Source organism: Panulirus ornatus, chromosome 9 (assembly GCF_036320965.1).
Source record: "Panulirus ornatus isolate Po-2019 chromosome 9, ASM3632096v1, whole genome shotgun sequence".
Taxonomy (NCBI): domain Eukaryota; kingdom Metazoa; phylum Arthropoda; class Malacostraca; order Decapoda; family Palinuridae; genus Panulirus; species Panulirus ornatus.
Window position 1 is genome coordinate 23240631 of NC_092232.1, and position 23512 is coordinate 23264142.

The 23512-nt window shown below is 43.7% G+C and overlaps 2 protein-coding genes across 6 annotated transcripts in view; one reads left to right on the forward strand and one right to left on the reverse strand.

The window, feature by feature from the left end:
* The window catches only part of LOC139750273 (zinc transporter foi-like), a 258282-nt gene that overhangs the window by 120186 nt on the left and 114584 nt on the right, over positions 1–23512 (reverse strand). The window lies entirely within an intron of this gene.
* The window catches only part of LOC139750274 (proton-coupled zinc antiporter SLC30A2-like), a 177516-nt gene continuing 166326 nt past the window's right edge, over positions 12323–23512 (forward strand). The window contains exon 1 of the mRNA XM_071664859.1: positions 12323–13045. Coding sequence (XP_071520960.1) covers positions 12827–13045 — 219 coding nt within the window. The 5' untranslated portion in view covers positions 12323–12826. The remainder of the gene's footprint in view (positions 13046–23512) is intronic.

Here is a 23512-nt window from a genome sequence, read left to right on the forward strand (position 1 = left end):
TTTTTTTTTTTTTTTGGCTAAGTTCGCACCTTCTAGCCGGCTGTAATAAGTTTTGTTTCCTGCTCTTCCTCATAAATGTGTCTATACCATTCCTCATACAGGGTGAACATAACTATTTTTTTTCTTTTTTTTGCAAGATGAGGGCGTTCTAATGAGCTGTAATAAGTCAAGATTATTTATTTTAGTGACGAATTCGAATACCCTACCTACGAAGCCTACAATTTTGTTCGCATTATATAGTGTTTTTGTGTACTGCCTACTTGGCTATTAGTTAGTCACCAGGGATTATCATATCAAATTCTTTTCCCTCTTTTATGTGTTGTATATCAGCGAAATTCATAGCGTTCATATTCATTTCCTGAATACGAACCCAGTGTATCAGTTTATATAAGGTTACAACTGTTGACGCACAATTTCTCTTGCAGCATTGTTCCCAGCTTCGTATCACCGCGAATTATGAACGTCATTATAAATCAAAAGCACAGCTGGCCCCAGGCCAGATCCCTGCGGTGCACACTTGTTCCTCTTAACTATTATTCTGAGGCCCCACCATGTTATTACTATCGTTTAGGTGTTACTCAACTTATTTCCTAGTATACATTCGTCTGTAACGCGTGACGACTTTCTCCGGTAATCTTTGTTGCGGAACTTTGTCCAATGCCCTCTGAAAAGTTAGATATATCATATCAGCTGCTTTACCGGTCATAAATATTACAAAAATGTATTGTTACGTTGATCGATGAGTGTAAAACCCGAACTAGAGAAACAGAATAATGATTCTGGGATCTCTATTTTTCGAGCCATATCCTAGGACCATTCTGCCAATAGCCTAGCCTGACGCGGGTCTTAAGATACAGGTCGAAATATAGAGCTCCCAGCGTGGGTGTTGCCTCCTCAATCTTACATGTTGGTGGATGGAATCAAGATTTATTCCGTTGGACATCATGGGCTTGGCAAAGCTTTTACCAGGCATGCCCCAAGGCTTTGGCGACCGTGCAGCCAATGAATCAGCGTGCACCGCACACCGTAAGGGTCAGTGTCCTTAGCCAAACAGCCTGCGGGATCATGACAACACGACCACACTCTGCCGTTATGTTTGCGGACACCATACATGAAGTTAAGAAATACTGGGATAGAAGAGAATGTTCAAGAGATGAGGCTTCCACTAATGTAAAACCCACCTGTCCATACAGTACAGTTAAGTGATTGCAAGTAGGTAATTACACACACACACACACACACACACACACATACCTGGTGTAGGTGTAGTTACCTGACACAGTTCTAGGGTGTGTGTGTGTGTGTGTACATAGGAGTAAAGACATGGTACGTATATACAAGGTTAATAAGACAGGCAACTTGCAAGGGGATCTGGCTGAAGTCCAAGGTTGGTCTGATGCATGGATAATGGAACTCAATCCCATTAAATGTAAATAAGCTGAGACATAGTGGGAAACAGAGGACTCGATGCGAGCATGATCTAGCGGGATATAAGGTACGTGAATCTGTGTGACAGGAACCTGAGGCGCCAACACTGTACCTAACCTGTCGCCAGGCTCCACCTTAAGCGAACTGCAGAGGAGACTAGCTGTCTCTTGATAAATATTGAAATAGCTTTCACCGACAATCAGAAAAAAAAATACTGTTATCGTTATCCATGAGTTTGACGGAATTCGAAATTAATAATGTTCTTCCAGGCGTTTCCACGGTTAGCAGGGGCGTTTTTTTTTTTTTGTTTTTTGGGTGGGGTTGAGGGGATGGGGTGAGAAAGAAGGGACCATGGCCCTCCCTCATGGACATGTTCAAGTCTCCTCGTGTAAAGATATGTTGTTTCCACTTCTGTTTGAATTGTGTGGTGCAACTCGTCATTTCTGGTTTCTGTCGCTCCCTTTAATGAAAGATGTGTTGCCTTTCTGTTTATTTTATCTTGATCATGATTCGTTGCTGATGACACCATTATTTTGATTGGTTCAGCTGATAGATATCCTCCTCCGGTTTCCTCCTTTAGTATTACCCCGCCCAGCATGAGAGGACGTAATTAACTAAATGATAAACTATGAACAAAGTGCTTTTCCGTGTGGCTTGAAATGTGCTAATACTTAACAATATATATATATATATATATATATATATATATATATATATATATATATATATATATATATATATATATATATATATATATATATATGTGTGTGTGTGTGTGTGTGTGTGTGTATGTGTGTGTGTGTATTACATGAATTAATGCATCTTATACCCACAATGAAGAGTGAATAATGAAATGTTGACCATGGCATGTAGCGGTTACATTGCGTCTGAATTGGTGACGGAGCAGGAAGGAACAAAGTGATGATACGAGTCAGAATGTGTCCAGGCATGTGGTCGTCCATTATGCCTGGAGAGTAAAGACACGTATTCCAAAACTCTTCAGTCGCACCAGACCAAAATTAGAACGTGTTTCTCCTATTTGGTCAACTTCAGTAAGAGAAGCGCAAGTAACTAGAATGTGGGGAGAACAAAGATGATAATTAAAATGAACACATAAGTTAGAGTGAAAGGTTAGAGGGGCCATAGCCTGACCTGTTCATTTAGAGGAGTAAGGGGTGACTTGAGCGTAACCTTCAAGTTTCTCGAACCAGTCTGATAACGTCGACAGCCAACAAGTCTTCGGCAGATAAGATACAAAGACCAGAAAACACGAAGACAAAAGAGTGATAGAAAAGTGGTGAAGAAATTATTTTGTTGTGTCAGAGTAGTGGATGAATCGAAGTGCTCAGATCCTGAATGTTAATAGTATCAAAATATTACAGAAGTTGAACGATAACAGAAATTACGAAATAGAGCCCCATGATGCAATTAATGGGTAACTACAAACAAGTAATTACATTACACACACACACACACACACACACACACACACACACACACACACAGACACACACACCATTTCATCCATACCCATACACTAAAGGGACTTTTTTTTCGGTAGGCAAGAAACAAGCACAAATCTACAGGACAACCATCCCTAGGGCACAGAGTGGGGGGGGGGTTTGGCAAGGGGAGTTTCCCTCGCAGAATGAGACTATCGTGAACCACATCTTGTGTCTCGTATCTTCGTAACACACACGGGGAAAATTCATGAGAGCACACCTTCCCAAGCTCGCATCTGTTTGCCAAGACCTACTGACTCAGGAGGTCTTGGAGAATAAGATATGGCCTACCCCACGGTAACACTGGTGGATCAGCAATGTCCAGTACGTTACGAAGGAAAGTAGATCTTGATATGTAAAGTCGTATTATTTACAACAGTGGACAACGCATCAGAGCCTTGCCTTTCTGGTAAGATTGATCAGTTCTGATCAAACTGCTGGACATACAGCTCGTTTAATACTTCACAAACATAATAACTTTAAGAGAAACGACTTCGTGGTCCATGTTTTCGCCACATGAGCAAATCAAATTACAGGGACGATTTGGGCTTTCGCACGTGTAATTACGTAATTGTAATTACCTATCTGTACTGTACATGGTGGGAGTTCTACACTCGTGGGGCCCTATCTCATGAACTATCTCAACTATCATTCAACTTTTTAAACTGTTGTATAATGTCTGCATTCAGTAGCTCATAACTCAGTTCATTCCATTCATCCACTACTCTTATACCACAAAAGTACTTCTTTTAATCTTGGCTATAACATGCATTCTTTCACTCTAATTTCATTTTATAGCATCTGGTGTGTGTGTGTGTGTGTGTGTGTGTGTGTGTGTGTGTGTGTGTGTGTGTGTGTGTGTGTGTGTGTGTGTGTGTGTGTGTTGTGCGTGTGTGTGTGTGTATGTGTTCTACGCAGGTATGAAGGAGTATATGTTTGGGGGTGAGGGTGCATTTATGGCCATTTTCTTGAAATAATCTAACAACCTGAACAGACCGTGGTGTATCAGTTAGCGTTCCTGACCACGACGCATTCACGGGCCGCACAGGGTCGAGCACATAAGTCTGAATCCTGGTTGCGGTAGTCGGTCCACACTCGACCCAGATGTTCAGTCTATCCCTAGGGGTTGGTCGAATGAATGGCTACCTGGATCAGGCGAAAGAATTATATATATATATATATATATATATATATATATATATATATATATATATATATATATATATATATATATATATATATATATATATATATATTAGGGCTTTAGTAAAAAAAAAAAAGGGGGGGGAAATCATCTCAACAATCACGTATGTGTCAGCACAGGTGTGGCACCGGGAACAGCGCCCTGGCCTCACATACACACACACACACACACACACACACACACACACACACACACACCAGTTGGAAAAAGAGATCGCGATCAGCTACAGCTATATTATCTGGTAAACGAGGACGTTGAATGAGCAGCGACCAAGCCTGAGTCATAGAGGAGATATAACTAAGTTATGCATAACAATACATAATACAGTTTTATCGTGACACAGATCGAGAAATGGAGTTGAGCAGCCAGGAACCAAGTCATTGTGTACGAAGTTTCCGTGAAATTTACAAGGAATACAAAAATACAAAGGAATTCATAGGAATTTAAACAGCAACAGACCACCGTGGTCCCCTCGAGGCTGTTTGCGATAGTGGAAGACATCAGTAACTCACGTTTCAGTGTGGTTAAGCCAGAAGGCAGTAGGAACTTATGTACCTCTATCACCAAATATAGAGGCAAGGTTGGAAAAGAAAAGGATGGAATGGTCCGGTAGAAGATACCAAAGAGCTTAAGGGAGCTTAGCGATGTGCTGTGGAGAAGAGAGTGAACCCCAGCCAGCCAGCATATGCAAGGTATGAGAGAGCAAGAAAGGAGGAACAAACTTTAAACTAAGAACACCGTGGACAACACACGAGACAATCCAAAAGTTTTCCAAAAAAAAAAAAAATTCATGAGGAGTAAAGTGTTACTTAGAGAGTAGCTAATGAAGCTATGGGATCCACAGAGAATAATAGCTGTCGAGGCTTATGTGTAAATATGCGAGACACTAAATGACAAGTTCCATAATGTTTTCACGGAGGAAGACACCCGCTGGCTCCAACACAAGGATGATGCAACAATGGAGAAGCATTGCAGTTATTATGAAAGACACGCAGACGACTGCGTAGATTACATGGTCCTAATGACAGTGTACTTTAGGTGATGAACTATGCAGATACACTCGACAGCCGGCTTGATGTATTGTTCAGTATGTCGCTGAAGGAAGGTACCGTGTCCGCAAAAAAAAAAAAAAAAGCATCTACCTCAGAATAAAACTTGCCCCCCCCCCCCACCTTCACAGTACAGCAAAAATAGAATGTCACACTTTAATTATACTACTTAATCATCTCTCCTTTGGCCTTGATTACCATCTACAGGTAGTCTGGGCATGGAACTGGCAAGGTTCCTGAAATATTCTAGGTCCATGTTTTAGGTCCAAAAGATCTTGATCTGAATGAGGCGAGACACTAATGAGGTGATACAGTTGGCAAGCTTGACTTTCATCGAGTTCCGTCGATTCTCGCCTAAGATAACGTCTGTGTTGGGGGGGGGGGGGTTCCCAGGCCACTTCAACAATTGAATATATTATTCTCTGAAAACCAGTTCATCGCCTTTCTAGCATGATGGTAATGGGCACTATCCTGCATGAAGTCATTACACCAGTGAAACTCATAAAAAGGAAGCAGTTGGTCTTCTAGCACCATAATATATTGTTATCCATTCATTGTATGTATTTTAAGTAAGACGTACAAGCGTCTCCAACCCATTGCACCACAAAAGCAACCCTAGATCATCACGGTATCAGAGTGTTTCACCGTCTTCACTGTGAAACGAAAGTCGTAGCGGCTGGCACCCTCCGGCCTCCTCACCCTCCCTTGCCTCTCTCCACTGTTGCTCACTCGAGTCCTTGTATTTCTTTGCAAATGCGGGTCGTGTACGTCTCATATCCTTCGTGAGCAGGCGTTTGGCAGCTGACGAAACAGTAGATACGGGACGACAAACAAAAGTTTAACCAACTGAATTATCATAGTAGAGAATCTTCAAGATATGGAGCCCCTATGAGCGTGGAACTTCCTCACCGTAGCGTGCAAGAAGGTGGTTACAAAAAGCCCCTTCGTACGTATACAGACTCAACAACAACACTTGACGAAAGCGAGACTACTATCACCCTATCCCTGCACTTTTAAACATGGAGGATCCCAGCTTCAGCGAGTGTCTTTCCCAAGCTAAACCAGTTGCCAAACACAGTCTATTCACGACCAAAGCCAGACGCCTATTTGACCGGAGCCCCGCTTAAGCCACAGTCTGGCCCAACGTTAAGTTGCTGTAACCTAACAAGGCAAATACAAGCTACAAGCCAGTGACTAAATGACCTGACCTTAAATAATGTCCCGGTTCGTTTCGCTACCTCCTCATCCAGTAACCGGTTTCAGACACTGGTAACTGGGTCAAGCCAGGATCCTACTCAAACCGGGTTTCCAAACGTGACCTCCTCCCAGCTGGCTGGCCCGTCTACCCAAGTGTGCCCTTCCTCCACAACCCACACTGTGGGAGAGTAATATGTTGCCATACTAGGTGAGGAGGGGGGAATCCTACACATCATGCGAGGAGTGGGACGTCCTAGATACCATGCGAGGAATAGAGGGATCCTACACACTATGCGAGGAATGGAGGAATCCTACACACCATGCGAGGAACGGAGGAATCCTATACACCATGCGAGGAGTGGAGAATCCTACGCATCATGCTAGGAATGCAGGAATCCTACGCATCATGCGAGGAATGGAGGAGTCCTACACACCATGCGAAGAATGGATGAATCCTACACACCATGCGAAGAGTGGAGGAATCCTACACGCCATACGAAGGATGGAGGAATCCTACACACCATGCGAGGAGTGGGGAATCCTATACACCATGCGAGGAATGGAGGAATCCTACACACCATGCGAGGAGTGGAGGATCTCACGTACCATGTGGGTAGGGAGTGAGGAGATCCTCCACACCATGCGAAGATAGGAGGGCATCATACACACCATGCGAGGAGTGAGTGGGGGATCTCTACGCACCATGCGAGGATGGGAGGGCATCCTACGCACCATACTGACAGGTAAGAAGAACATCCCACACACCATGCGGTATGTAGGTCAGAGGCTAAGCCACTGTACTCCAGGGTCGTACTGTCGCCCCCACTTGTCATACAGTCATGCTCAAAGGGTCGTACCCTCGCGCTAAAGGGTCGCAGCGTTGTGATCCAAGGTCGTACCGTTGTGCTAAAGGGTATTAACCTTGGTGATCAAGGGTCGTAACGTCGTGATCATGGGTCATGCTGTTGTGATCAAGGTCGTAACGTCGTGATCATGGGTCATGCTGTTGTGATCAAGGTCGTAACGTCGTGATCATGGGTCATGCTGTTGTGATCAAGGTCGTAACGTCGTGATCATGGGTCATGCCGTTGTGATCAAGGGTCGTAACGTCGTGATCATGGGTCATGCTGTTGTGATCAAAGGTCGTAACGTCGTGATCATGGGTCATGCTGTTGTGATCAAGGTCGTAACTTCGTGATCATGGGTCATGCTGTTGTGATCAAGGTCGTAACGTCGTGATCATGGGTCATGCTGTTGTGATCAAGGTCGTAACGTCGTGATCATGGGTAGTACCGCCGTGCTCTCGGGGTTCATGCTACAGATATTAAACAAAGGGAAGGGCGCACCACCTCACCGGGTTTCGCCACGTCTACAGTTACCTGGAGAGGGAGGAGGAAGGAGAGGAAGGGATGGGGAGAGAAGGCGGAGTAGGAGGAGGGGGATGAGGAGGAGGAGGAAACACTGTAGAGAGGGAAGTTACTCCAGAGATATTTTCACAGGAATAGCATACAAGACATCCGGTTATGATGTTTGTTTGTGTGTGTGTGTGTGTGTGCGAGGAGAGAGAGAGAGAGAGAGAGAGAGAGAGAGAGAGAGAGAGAGAGAGAGAGAGAGAGAGAGAGAGAGAGAGAGAGAGAGAGTCTTAACACACATTATTAGAAAGTGTACCTGATGTAAATGACTCAAGGAGTCGAACTTGCAACTATATTACGTCGCTCCCACATACCTGTAAACTCTCTCTCTCTCTCTCTCTCTCTCTCTCTCTCTCTCTCTCTCTCTCTCTCTCTCTCTCTCTCTCTCTCTCTCTCTCTCTCTCTCTCTCTCTCTCTCTCATCGAGCTTAGGATGGCGTGCGTATGTGTGTGTGTGTGTGTGTGTGTGTGTGTGTGTGTGTGTATGAGTGGATGGGCCATTCTTCGTCTGTTTCCTGGCGCTACCTCGCTGACGCAAGAAACAGCGATTATGTATAATAGATAAAAGATAAATTAATATACATATATATATATATATATATATATATATATATATATATATATATATATATATATATATATATATGTGTGTGTGTGTGTGTGTGTGTGTGTGTGTGTGTTTGTACAAGGGCACGAGACGGGGCGACACGTGTATAACTCTCTTACAAACAATAAACCACAAACACACATCAAAAGGTTACAAAATACCTCCAATTCCACACGCGCCTCGAAAATGGCGAACTGTTTACATTCTTCCAAGTGAGACACGCGGAAATCACGCAGCCTCGCTGCTTACCTGCCTGCCTCTGTGGCGACCACTACCCCACATCGCTGGCCCGCCTTATCGAAGTCCCTTTTTGTCCTATCAATAAAGATAGCGACCCTGTACTTTCTCACCCTCCCCTTCAGGGGTTCCCTACGGCCGAATAACATGTAGTAACTCTAATGGTCAACAGATACAGCAGCTGGCAGTTTTGTTCGTAGATACGTAAAGTGATGATTATAGGTTGTACTGAGACAACTGACACGCAAAATAGGAAAATACAGTGTGTTTGTGATTGGTTCTCAGTGAATGTAGGTTTGCGGCAGGGGTGTGTGATGTCTCCATGGTTGTTTAATTTGTTTATGGATGGGGTTGTTAGGGAGGTAAATGCAAGAGTTTTGGAAAGAGGGGCAAGTATGAAGTCTGTTGGGGATGAGAGAGCTTGGGAAGTGAGTCAGTTGTTGTTCGCTGATGATACAGCGCTGGTGGCGGATTCATGTGAGAAACTGCAGAAGCTGGTGACGGAGTTTGGTAAAGTGTGTGGAAGAAGAAAGTTAAGAGTAAATGTGAATAAGAGCAAGGTTATTAGGTACAGTAGGGTTGAGGGTCAAGTCAATTGGGAGGTGAGTTTGAATGGAGAAAAACTGGAGGAAGTGAAGTGTTTTAGATATCTGGGAGTGGATCTGTCAGCGGATGGAACCATGGAAGCGGAAGTGGATCATAGGGTGGGGGAGGGGGCGAAAATTTTGGGAGCCTTGAAAAATGTGTGGAAGTCGAGAACATTATCCCGGAAAGCAAAAATGGGTATGTTTGAAGGAATAGTGGTTCCAACAATGTTGTATGGTTGCGAGGCGTGGGCTATGGATAGAGTTGTGCGCAGGAGGATGGATGTGCTAGAAATGAGATGCTTGAGGACAATGTGTGGTGTGAGGTGGTTTGATCGAGTAAGTAACGTAAGGGTAAGAGAGATGTGTGGAAATAAAAAGAGCGTGGTTGAGAGAGCAGAAGAGGGTGTTTTGAAATGGTTTGGGCACATGGAGAGAATGAGTGAGGAAAGATTGACCAAGAGGATATATGTGTCGGAGGTGGAGGGAACGAGAGAAGAGGGAGACCAAATTGGAGGTGGAAAGATGGAGTGAAAAGGATTTTGTGTGATCGGGGCCTGAACATGCAGGAGGGTGAAAGGAGGGCAAGAAATAGAGCGAATTGGAGTGATGTGGTATACAGGGGTTGACGTGCTGTCAGTGGATTGAACCAAGGCATGTGAAGCGTCCGGGGTAAACCATGGAAAGCTGTGTAGGTATGTATATTTGCGTGTGTGGACGTGTGTATGTACATGTGTATGGGGGGGGGGTTGGGCCATTTCTTTCGTCTGTTTCCTTGCGCTACCTCGCAAACGCGGGAGACAGCGACAAAGTATAAAAAAAAAAAAAAAAAAAAAAATATATATATATATATATATATATATATATATATATATATATATATATATATTTTATACTATTCGTCATTTCCCGCGATAGCGAGGTAGCGTTAAGAGCAGAGGACTGGGCCTTTGAGGGAATATCCTCACCTGGCCCCCTTCTCTGTTCCTTCTTTTGGAAAATTAAAAAAAAACGAGAGGGGAGGATTTCTAGCCCCCCGCTCCCTTCCCTTTTAGTCGCCTTCTACGACACGCAGGGAATGCGTGGGAAGTATTCTTTCTCCCCTATCCCCAGGGATATAGAAGGCGACCAAAAGGGAAGGGAGCGGGGAGCCGGAAACCCTCCCCTCTCATTTTTTCTTTCTTTTTTTTCCCAAAGGAAGGAACAGAGAAGGGGGCCAGGTGAGGACGTTTCCTCAGAGGCCCAGTCCTCTGTTCCTAACGCTAGCTTGCAGAGGCGGGAAATGGCGAATAGTATGAAAGAAAAGAAATATATATATATATATATATATATATATATATATATATATATATATATATATATATATATATATATATATATATATGTATGTGTGTATGTGTGTAGAAGGGTGAAAAGTATGCTCAGGACAGAGTAATCTGGAACAATGTAGAATATGGGGGACGACACACAACAAATGAAGTACAATTTCTCACTCAAATCTGACAACACCTGTGCTGTATCAACAGTAAACAACAAATGACTCACTTCTCAGGTCCTCTCATCCCTAAAAGACTGCATACTTGCCCCTCTCTCCAAGACTCTCACATTTACCTCCCTCACAATTCAATTCTATCCATCAACAAACCTAACAACCATGGTGACATTAAACACCCCTACCGCAAGCCAACCTTGGAAACATTCACTCTCCTCTCTTCTTGTTCATATACTTACACCTTCAATAAAAACTTCTCACTGCTTCTAGCAGGTTTCTTTCTACTCTGTATATTCTTACGACCTTCCACAGGACATTTCTATCGACCCCATCATATGCTTTCTCAAGGTTCATAAATGCTATGTACAAATCCATCTGTTTCGGAAAGTATTTCCTATTGCTTTGTAATCTACTATATATATATATGTATATCGTGGGACAGAGTGCGTGGCAGCTGTTTAGTTTTAACACCTGTTCTGCGGGACGGGGCAGGCCACCAGCCCGGGCTGCTTCAGTACTGTGGTTCCCAGCGCTCTCATTCGTTTCTCCCGCAGGTGCTGACGGAGGGAGGACCTTTGCCCTCGCAGAAAGATCCTACCTCACCACCATATCAAGGGCAGCAGGTGCTGAGGGAGGGTCTCGCCCTCAGGGAAGACCACACCATCAACTACCAACACCACCACTACCCTAAACGTGGGCCAGCGGTGGTAGCGGATGGTCAGACGAAGGCAGGAAGGGGAGATGGCACACCCACCTCCTGGGACTAGCCACCACATCCACCACAACCACCCGGTGTAGACCACCAAGTGATGTCATAATAAATGCTATCGTACTACCACTACAGTGTAGAACAGCACCACAACCACACGGTGTAGAGCACCGATTTCTATCGTTCCTACCACTCAGTGTAGAACAGTAAGTGCCACCACAACCACACGGTGTACAGCACGAAGTACTATAATACCTACCAGTGTACAGGGCGCAGCAAGCGGCACCAGAAACGCCCAGTGTTGAACAAGGAGCGCCAGCCACCACTAACTACCGAGGACAGGAAATATTATCATAACTAACATCCAGTGTCGAGGGTCAAGCAGTAAGCAGCCAGTGTAAACCACAGGTGCTGCCCCCACCACTACCAGCACGCTACCAGTACACCTGGCGACTAGTCTCGGCTATTCATTGTGAATGTCATCCGGCAGCGTGACTCTCCTCGCCTCCCACGCTTTATCTCGCCCATCTACACGCGGCCAAACTCCACCCATCTACAGGTGTCCACGCCCCACACAACCCACCTACAGGCGTCCACGCCCCACCCAATGTACCTTATAGGTGTTTTCCTACCTATCCACCTACTTGCAAAAGTCCGTCCCCTAGCCCCGCCCCGCCCCGCCCCGCCCACTGCTGCCCTGGTCGCTTGAACCGGCTGGTTGTGTCCACCCCTTTCTAATGACCTACTTCCGAGACCTGCATTCCAGACCCGGTACCCTCTACCACTGGTAACAAACATCCTTCCATGCCCGCTACATAAACTTTCGTCAACTGTCACGCTTAAAACCTTTGGCTTTCTTCTTCCCCCCTTCCCCCCTCACCCTCGCCTGCTATCAATCCATCTACCTGACCAAGCAGGCCCTCTCCCTCCAACTGCCCTTCATCCCTCCCTGCCCCACGTCTACTCAGCCAAGGTCGAGGTGCTGGAGGCGGCCACACAATACCCGTCGAGCCCCGACACTCACCACCGGGTGCGTGCGTACGTCAGTGTAGATCAGAGACTGGCCAAGGAAACAAGTGCTCCAGCACATGGGGAGTGGCGGCGCACGTGTCCAGCCGCCGAAACGTTCCGCTCCGTTACAGTGTGTATGGCTAGCCAGTGACAGTGCACGTCCGTACGCTCTGCTAGAGAACAGACCATCAGGCAGCGTCCCTGCCACCCCACACGGTGCTAAACAACAGCCGTGACCCAGCGACACACATACACCTACACACAGGAAGTAATCAAGAAGGAAGTGAATAATGGAGATAGTAAAGTGATAGTGTACATCTCTCCGTTTCCCACCTTGTATGTCTATAGATAAGTGGTTCTAGTGTTTCTATCTCTATTGTGAGATCCGCCTGTGTATGTGTGTGCCCTTACCTGCCTCTCCCTCGCCGTCCAAGGTGTCGGTGAAAACCGGAAGGGACCCAGTCACCAGTACTACAGGACTCCTCCCCCTCTCCTGCCAGAGAGGCCGGAGGGCTCCCACTAGCCAAGAGCAGATCTGCCCCATGGACCTAGGATTTAGGATGAGGATCCTCGGCTGCCCCTCCCACTACACCAAGCTCTCCACCTGTGGCGAGGTAGGTCTCCTCTCTCTCTCTCTCTCTCTCTCTCTCTCTCTCTCTCTCTCTCTCTCTCTCTCTCTCTCTCTCTCTCTCTCTCTCTCTAACACAAATGTACACACATATGAACACATACATACATATACGAAGGCAAAAAACACGAGACATATGAATATAAGGATTCCTAAAAACACACACACACACACACACACACACACACACACACACACACACACACACATATGTATAATAACCCTTTACTGAGTCCCTCACTCAGTACAATTTAGACAACGTTTTCTGTTGCTCTTAAAGCACAGGAGTTCGTTTTTCGAACTCCTTAGAAATATTTAGATATTTCGATGCACAATTCAGTTTTCTATTTTCAACCGTCACCGAAACTGTGAACCCCTTATCAGACTTTATATTACCTCGAGAATCAAGATAATTACGCGAAGTTTTCCCCCGTGTAGCATCTCTAAACCATCCAAACCGTCTCCGAGTCCACACAACTTGAATGGTGTCCGTGTTCTGTTCAATGTTCTCACAAATTGGGATTCTGTTTCTACTTCCAACACTCCCAGTGGTTTCTGTTTCCCCTCCCAACACTTCTGGTGGGTTCTGTTTCTTTTCCATCACTCCCTGTGGGTTCTCTTTCTTCTCCCACTTCCGGTGGGTTCTGTTCTGTTTCTCCCAACACTAACAGTAGGTTCTGTTTCTTTTCCCAACACTCCCTGTGGGTTTTATTTCTTCTCCCACTTCCGATGGGTTCTATTCTATTTCTCCCAACACTAACAGTGGCTTCTGCTTCTACCAACACTCCTGGTGGGTTCTGTTTCTATTTCTCCCAGCACTCTCAGTGGGTTCTGTTTTTCTTTCAGTATTCCCAATGGGTTCTGTTTCTTCTCCCAACACCAACAGTGGGTTCTGTTTCTTCCCCAATACTCCCAGTGTTTTTTCTTTCAACATTCCCAGTGGGTTCTGTTTCTTATCCCAACACCCCAATGAGGTTCTGTTTCTCCTTCCAGTACTCTTAGTGGGTTCTCTTTACTTTATTTTCCCAACATCTCTTGTGGGTTCCTTTTTTTGGCCCAATACCCCTAGAGGGTTCTTTTCTCCCAACACTCTAATTGGGTTCTATTTCTTCCCCAACACTCTCATGGGATAAAGTAGTGTGAAGCTTTTAGCATTATTACCAGACCTTCATATGCATTCAACCTGAGGACACTACATAGAACACTGTCTTTACACGAGTGTGGTAGCCTTTTGAAGGCATTAGCTTTCATATAGTTCATGGTAGTTAAAACAGCATTTTCTCTCTTATTAAGAGTAGAAGAAAGGGTGGCATAGTTTTCTTTCGCTGCTGACAGAGGAAAAACTCCCAGAGACCAATATGTATTAATTAAACGGATTAATAATCGTAAATGATTGTTAACCTCGTATTTTCATGACCCCCTATATCTAGGCCATCCTCACCTCACCATCCTGTACCTTCCTCTTCCTGAAGTACACTTGCACAATCGAGTTTTTCGAAAACTTGTAATTATGTTCTTTCAATCAACCCAACAAAAACATCAATTTACATCAGTCGGGAAAATTAGGGGAGAAACACTATTAGGTCATTAAAGAAACAAATGATAAAGCTAATGCAATTCATAACATAAGGGAAACCTAACCTGAATGAATGAGAATGGACATCACAGAGATAGATAGGTCCACACAATAAAAAAAAGTATCTTTTCGGTTTTCTCTTGGGCAATATGACATAACGGAGGATGGCATTTGATAAATGCTTTAGGGTCTTGCCACAATTTGATGTCTCTGCTTGCTTGATGTGGTGAAATATAGATAACTAGTGACATATGTCAGTTGTCTTAATGTTTCTTTTGAACGTTATATAAATGGTTACATTAAACACGGATGAAGGCAATGGAATATAATAAGATTATCTTTGTGTGACCATACAATGAGAACAGTGTAGCGTAATTGTTAAATGTTGCAAACATATATATGTTTGTGCATGCTTATCGTTATATTGTTCCAGCATTGTAACCTAATCTTATCTTGGATATCATTCACGTTATAAGAAATCTTGATAGAATATTGGCAACCTACGGAAGCAAATGCTGAATGTTGCAGGGTGATTAAGTAGACACGACATGGAATAAGCGAACTGAAATGAACAAATTGGGAACAGACGACAAAGCTGTGCATGCCTGCCAGACGTATCATGCTGAAGGAAATTTCGTTGCACTGAATGCCTGTAATGTTAAGCTGACAGAACCCTCTCATTACTGGCGAATTATGCATTCATTGGTTACACAAGTATGTTTATTCATTTATTGTGAGGTAAATAATATTGGGCGATCAGTTATTATACAGATTTTTGGTGTAACCAAATAACAGTTCCGGACATAGACTGCGACGTTACCATGATGTACGACAAGAGCTAGGCAGAAATTAACGATATCGTCCCTTCCGATAGGTTACCATACACAAAGCTTAAGTGTAATCTGTAACAAACTCTTTACCTAAGATTCCGCAACTATCGACCGTTCGATATAAATTGCTATGTACCTGTTGGGTGGGTGCAGTTGGCAAGGAGTGGAGTTTATCAAATTTCGAAACATTAATGGTATGTTTCAAACACGTACGTAAGAGAAAACTCTTTCATGGTCTGCTTAAGGAACCGAGAGGTGCAACAATTTTGTTACATAAATGAAACGCTATAACGATTACGGATGTGTAAAATATTGGCCCACTGTATGGTATATTGTCACTCTGTATTATTAATACAGGGCAACTCATCCCCTGACCTCGATACTGAACTGTATTTCTCTGTGCGAAACACTATCTGTTGTGTCTATTGTACTGTTTTTACAGAGGTATGATGCAACTTATATATTTCCCATTTTGTTGGTTATTACTATAAAGAGAAACCGCCATAATTATTACATAATGCGCCTCTACATCACGCTTACCAACCCTATCAAGACAACAGGAATCGTATTGTTCATTTTGACGCACATCGGACCCAACAGTAAGGTTACTTTCCTGACTGTGTAAACAGAGGAAACTTGCAAGAGGCGACTTAGTGGCCTGTAACACAGTTTACCTTCTAGAGGAACTGAATTTCTTCTCTGCTCCAACATATCTATCAAGTTAATGCGTTAACCTACCTACTTGGAAATAACCATCTTGTCTTCCAAATACGTCATTTACAAATCGAACACTTTCAAACACAGTCCATGAACAAGCTAGTAAGGCCCTAATGGCTGCTGCACTCTCTGGGAAGTGAATAGTAAAAACTATCATCTAACAGCTTGGACGCCACCCGCCTGGCTGAAGTGAAAGTCCTCAGGCGCTGAAAAACTCCTTCGCCAGTGTAAGTTGGCTCTAAGTCACCCCTCTAATGCTAAGGTCTCTCCTACCAGTGTTCGCCTTCATGGATAAAGGTTTTACCCTTGATTACGACGGCATGACTTTTAAAATACAGTGCCCTTGCCTTTGTTGCCTAACCCTTAAAGGTCAAACATCAAAAGTTTAGCCATCATACCTTGGCAAGGGTCACTGAAGCCTTGCTTGCATTCAGTGGATTGTGCGTCGAGCTCATGATATTCTGAGGTCGCCGAAATGCTTCGTGCTCAAAGGTCGCATCATTGGGATCAAAAGTCGTATTGTGTTCAAAGACCGGACCGTAATGACCAGAGGGTTGCATCGTCGTACCCAGCGGCATACTTCGTTGCCTTATATTCGCCTGCGTGTAATTCTATACATACCAAATATATCAGTGATATCCATTCCTCCTTTGTCCTTGTATATATCCACAGGTAACGTTTCCTCCCCTGCCAGTGAAAGCACAGATTCGTACCCTTCCCTCACCGGTCAGTTTCAGTTTACTGTGCATAAGTGAAACGTGAAATAATCCAGGGAATCAAATATAAACAAATTCAAAAATTGCCTCCGGCAAGACGCACCGTTCACTAGATGCCAGACGTACGACACTAACCTATTACGTGAACATTACAGCACCCCACCACCATTAACGCTTATGTCAGATTTCATCACCTTATGATATTAAGTACACTGAAGAAGTCTTTCTTGTGGCAAGAGAATAGATACAACCCGTAAATCCACTTGAAACCTGTTCAGGGGAATATTTCATTTTCCAGTACGTGCTGGAGACTAACGGCAGCACAGGATGGACTGCAAATACACAGTAGTCAGGGAAATGCAAAAACTGGTCAGTCATGAACCCTTTCATACTGGTAAAGTTCACCAAGATAATATGTACAACTAGAGCAAGGATTCCATGTAACCCATCTAGACAAGAGGATGCGCACGGTAATATGCTTCTCATCTGTAGTAGACAGATGTACAATGTCATAGAAAATCTTAAGCTGGATTTTTACCGTTTTTCATCCAAGAGAAATCAAGATCTGAAGAAGTTCGCGAAAAGAGACTGTAACAAGAATACTATCCTTTTAAGGACGACGATACGAGCTTTAAGTAAGATGACCCGACCCTTGGGTATGGTGTGAGATGGCCTTTGAGCTGGCGCTTCAAGGTGAGGTCGAATGTCACGCCATCACACCCAGAACTCGGTCCATCAATGTTCATGGGATCAGCATCCAAGACCTCTCTGGGATCGAGGAAAGTCAGTACCAATTACCTCCTCCATCCGTGCACATAGCAAAACAAAAGCGTATTTTACAAACCCATATTCAAACACCTTTTAAAGTCAGCCTGTTTGTAAAGCACGGCCACGTTAACTAACACAGAGAACCAGTGTCGTCCCGGTCGCAACAGTGGGTCGTGCTAAACCCTAAGGCATAAGTCTAGTCTTCGCTTCACAAAAAGAAAGCCAACTGCTCCACTGTCAGAACCCGTCATTACCAGACCTGTGGTACAGCACCCACCATAATAAACCCGTCATCACCAACCATAGGGTATAGAACCCACCATGATAAAACCTATCATCACCAGGCATAGGGTATAGAACCCACCATAATAAAACCCGTCATCACCAAGCATAGGGTATAGAACCCACCATGATAAAACCCGTCATCACCAGGCATAAGGTATAGAACCAGCCATGATAAAACCCGTCATCACCAGGCATAAGATAACCCATTATGATAAAACCCGTCATCACCTAGCCTGGTGTACAACAGGGCCCACCATGGTACAACCCGTCATCACCAAGCCTGGTGTACAACAGGACCCACCATGACAGAACCCGTCATCACCACGTCTAGGATTACAACAGGACCTACCATGACAGAACCCGTCATCACCAGGTCTGGGTTACATCTGAACCCACCATGACAAAACCCGTCATCACCAGGTCTGGGTTACAGCAGGACCCACCTTGACAGAACCCGTCATCAACAGGTCTAGGATTACAACAGGACCCACCATGACAGAACCCGTCATCACCAGGTCTGGGTTACAACAGAACCTACCATGACAAAACCCGTCATCGTCAGGCCTAGGATTACAATAGGACCCACCATGACAGAACCCGTCATCACCAGGTCTAGGATTACAGCAGGACCCATCATGATAGAACCCGTCATCACCAGGTCTGGGGTTACAAGAAACATACATTCTAGATGGTAAGAACCTCAGGAAACAGTATTAAGTCGAGTGTGACGAGAAGAAAAAGCGTGACGTGGCGTGGAGCGGGAAGGCGTGACGTGACGTGTGGTGACGCGGCATGGGAAGGGGTGGCGTGGGAAGGCGCGGTCATCGGCGCTCTACAGTGGGAAGGCAGAGAGAAGCTGTGATAACAGATGGGCCCTGGACACCTCACACTCGGACTCGGTGTAGAGTGTGGGAGAGTTGATTTAGGCTCTTATACCCCCAAGGGCAGGAGAACGTGGTAGTGTTGAGCTGGACTGTAGGGTCCCACTTACGAAGAGGAAGTAAGGAGGGGTGACGTTGGCTCTCAACTCCCACTACCAAGGGTATTGAGGGAAGGGGTGGGGGAAATTGGGGTTGGTGGGTGACCTTAGTCCTGGTTAATGTGGGAAAGTAGGGTGACCTCGGCCCTGTACACTCACTACACAAGTCGTGGTCATAATCACTTTTTTCTTTGGGGTTGGGGAGGTGGCGGGGAGTTACAGCAGACAAGGGTACGAGAAGGACGGAAAACATAGTGGGCTGATGGCCTACATCTTTAATGGGCATAATGCTGAATGAAATTCGACCGCCGGTGACCTTAATTACTTCAATGCCTACCCCATCTCTTCGACCGAACGCCACACTGAAACGTAGGTTCGATAAGATACCTCTTTTGAATGACTGTATCGCTTATATGCTTCTTGCACAAAGGCTTAACGTCTGCTTTCATTCTAACTTCAGTGACGGCAGCGCTGGAAAATGTAAATGATAATCTGGCAAACCTCATTAATGATGCAAAAGTATAATTCTAAAATATCAGAATCACCCCAAGACTCTTCTTGGCTTTGATAGCAACTTCAGTGAATCATGCATAAATATTTATAGCTTTAATGAGAAATGAATCATCCTAGGTTTAAACAATGTTTAAATAATCATGCTGACATATTGATTGCAGTAATCATTACTTCAAGGAATCATTCTAGCACACTCATAGGTTTAGCCATCACTTCAAGGAGTCATCATAGCATGCTCCTAACTTTAAGCACCACTTCAAGGAATCAAGCTTGTGCATTCCTAGGTTTAATCATTACTTCAACGGATCATCCTAGTCAGTTCCTAACTTTAAGCATTACTTAAAGGAATCATCATAGCGCGGTCCTAGCTTTAACCATTACTTGAAGGAATCATCATAGCACGATCCTAGCTTTAATCATCACTTCAGTAAATCATAATAGCCGTTCCAAGCTTTAACAATTACTTCAAGGAATCATCCCAGCTGTAATCGTTATATAATGGAATCATCCTCACATGTTCTTAGCTTTAATCATTACTTCAGAGAATCACCCTCGTCCGTTTCTAATCTTAATCATTACATAAAGGGATCGTCCGAGCTCGTTCCTAGCTTTAATTATGATACTGACATCCTGGATTATTTAAAAAGATTATAGAAAAATCATATTCAGCACATTCTGAAACCTGTAGCAGGACAAAAGCGTTTAATCAAAGCAATAATTGGATCCTAACTTTTGATTATAGAACTCTACCTGCCACGCTCGAATTCTAATTCGGACAATATATGGACCGTCTAATATTTCATCTTATTAGTATACCTAGACGCACCTAAACTTGCATATAAACACCAAGACCCCCTACATTTTACTAAAGAAAGTCCTTGAACCACCTCCAAGATATACATATAAACACCTGAACACCTCTCCGAGGTAAATCTCTCAATACCTGAACCCCGTCCAAGATTCAGCTAAAAACACCAGAACCCCGGAATATAAGTTAAAATATCTGGATCCATACATTTTGTAAAAAAGCCAGATATACTTCTGTTTGTTCCATGAAACACTTGCATCCCCAATTATAAAGCAGCTGGTCCTCAAAACCTTATTCATGAAACAACTGTCCACCACCTCATGAAGACTAACAGGAATTTCAAAAATTACAACACCAAGAGAACGAAAATCGAAAAGGTTTATGGAACCACCACACTGGAACCAAAACACTATATTCAAGCATTAAATGTGTATGACATACCGTTTTACAAGATATTTTTATGCAGAAAACCAGTAAATATTTGATAATAAAAAAATTGAACTTGCATATCAAACAGATTGACGTATTCAACTTCAATTCTCTTTTAAACAATAGTCATTATCAAATACATTTAAGAGTAGAGGACGATGCTGGTTATCGAGAGATAATTAATACCAGTCAACACAATTGAGAGTTAGCTTCCGATTCTCTTTAAGTGACAAATTCTTGATAAAAAAAAATAGGTCTTAAGGGCTCGCAGAAGCTACCTTGTAAAGTTATACCTATTCTTGGTAGCGTTTTCTGTCGTTACTGTTGAGGCGTTTTTACATCAAGGCCACTTCGGGGATCAAATTTACATCCACAGCAGTCTTCATTTTATTGCAAAATTTATTCTGTTTCTTTAGCTACCATAAACACAGGCAAATGAGAGATCGGAAAAGGTATTTTGTTGATATTACAAAAGCGGTGTTACTATCGTTATAGACTGTAAAAGAACGATATTTTGTAAAATTTTACCGTACACGATAATTCAAGTTAACACGCACACACACAATATATATATATATTATATATATATATTGTGTATATGGTCTCAGAATTATCTTTAACATCTACAGGTGTGAAAAGTTTTTCGGTTGATGTAGCTTGATGTTGACTGTCCTCAGGCCCTAACAGTTTCTATATATATATATATATATATATATATATATATATATATATATATATATATATATATATATATATATATATATATATATATATATATATATATATATATATATATATATATATATATTTTTTTTTTTTTTTTTTTTTTTTTTTTTTTGCCGCTGTCTCCCGCGTTTGCGAGGTAGCGCAAGGAAGCGGACGAAAGAAATGGCCCAACCCACCCCCATACACATGTATATACATACGTCCACACATGCAAATATGCATACCTACACAGCTTTCCATGGTTTACCCCAGACGCTTCACATGCCCTGATTCAATCCACTGACAGCACGTCAACCCCGGTATACCACATCGATCCAATTCACTCTATTCCTTGCCCTCCTTTCACCCTCCTGCATGTTCAGGCCCCGATCACACAAAATCTTTTTTACTCCATCTTTCCACCTCCAATTTGGTCTCCCACTTCTCCTCGTTCCCTCCACCTCCGACACATATATCCTCTTGGTCAATCTTTCCTCACTCATTCTCTCCATGTGCCCAAACCATTTCAAAACACCTTCTTGTGCTCTCTCAACCACGCTCTTTTTATTTCCACACATCTCTCTTGCCCTTACGTTACTTACTCGATCAAACCACCTCACACCACACATTGTCCTCAAACATCTCATTTCCAGCACATCCATCCTCCTGCGCACAACTCTATCCATAGCCCACGCCTCGCAACCATACAACATTGTTGGAACCACTATTCCTTCAAACATACCCATTTTTGCTTTCCGAGATAATGTTCTCGACTTCCACACATTCTTCAAGGCTCCCAGGATTTTCGCCCCCTCCCCCACCCTATGATCCACTTCCGCTTCCATGGTTCCATCCGCTGCCAGATCCACTCCCAGATATCTAAAACACTTTACTTCCTCCAGTTTTTCTCCATTCAAACTTACCTCCCAATTGACTTGACCCTCAACCCTACTGTACCTAATAACCTTGCTCTTAATCACATTTACTCTTAACTTTCTTCTTTCACACACTTTACGAAACTCAGTCACCAGCTTCTGCAGTTTCTCACATGAATCAGCCACCAGCGCTGTATCATCAGCGAACAACAACTGACTCACTTCCCAAGCTCTCTCATCCCCGACAGACTTCATACTTGCCCCTCTTTCCAAAACTCTTGCATTTACCTCCATAACAACCCCCTCCATAAGCAAATTAAACAACCATGGAGACATCACACACCCCTGCCGCAAACCTACATTCACTGAGAACCAATCACTTTCCTCTCTTCCTACACGTACACATGCCTTACATCCTCGATAAAAACTTTTCACTGCATCTAACAACTTGCCTCCCACACCATATATTCTTAATACCTTCCACAGAGCATCTCTATCAACTCTATCATATGCCTTCGCCAGATCCATGAATGCTACATACAAATCCATTTGCTTTTCTAAGTATTTCTCACATACATTCTTCAAAGCAAACACCTGATCCACACATCCTCTACCACTTCTGAAACCACACTGCTCCTCCCCAATCTGATGCTCTGTACATGCCTTCACCCTCTCAAGCAATACCCTCCCATATAATTTACCAGGAATACTCAACAAACTTATACCTCTGTAATTTGAGCACTCACTCTTATCCCCTTTGCCTTTGTACAATGGCACTATGCACGCATTACGCCAATCCTCAGGCACCTCACCATGAGTCATACATACATTAAATAACCTTACCAACCAGTCAACAATACAGTCACCCCCTTTTTAAATAAATTCCACTGCAATACCATCCAAACCTGCTGCCTTGCCGGCTTTCATCTTCCGCAAAGCTTTTACTACCTTTTCTCTGTTTTCCAAATCATTTTTCCTAACCCTCTCACTTTGCACACCAACTCGACCAAAACACCCTATATCTGCCACTCTATCATCAAACACATTCAACAAACCTTCAAAATACTCACTCCATCTCCTTCTCACATCACCACTACTTGTTATCACCTCCCCATTTGCGCCCTTCACTGAAGTTCCCATTTGCTCCCTTGTCTTGTCTCCCTTGTCTTGGGAAGTGAGTCAGTTGTTGTTCGCTGATGATACAGCGCTGGTGGCTGATTCATGTGAGAAACTGCAGAAGCTGGTGACTGAG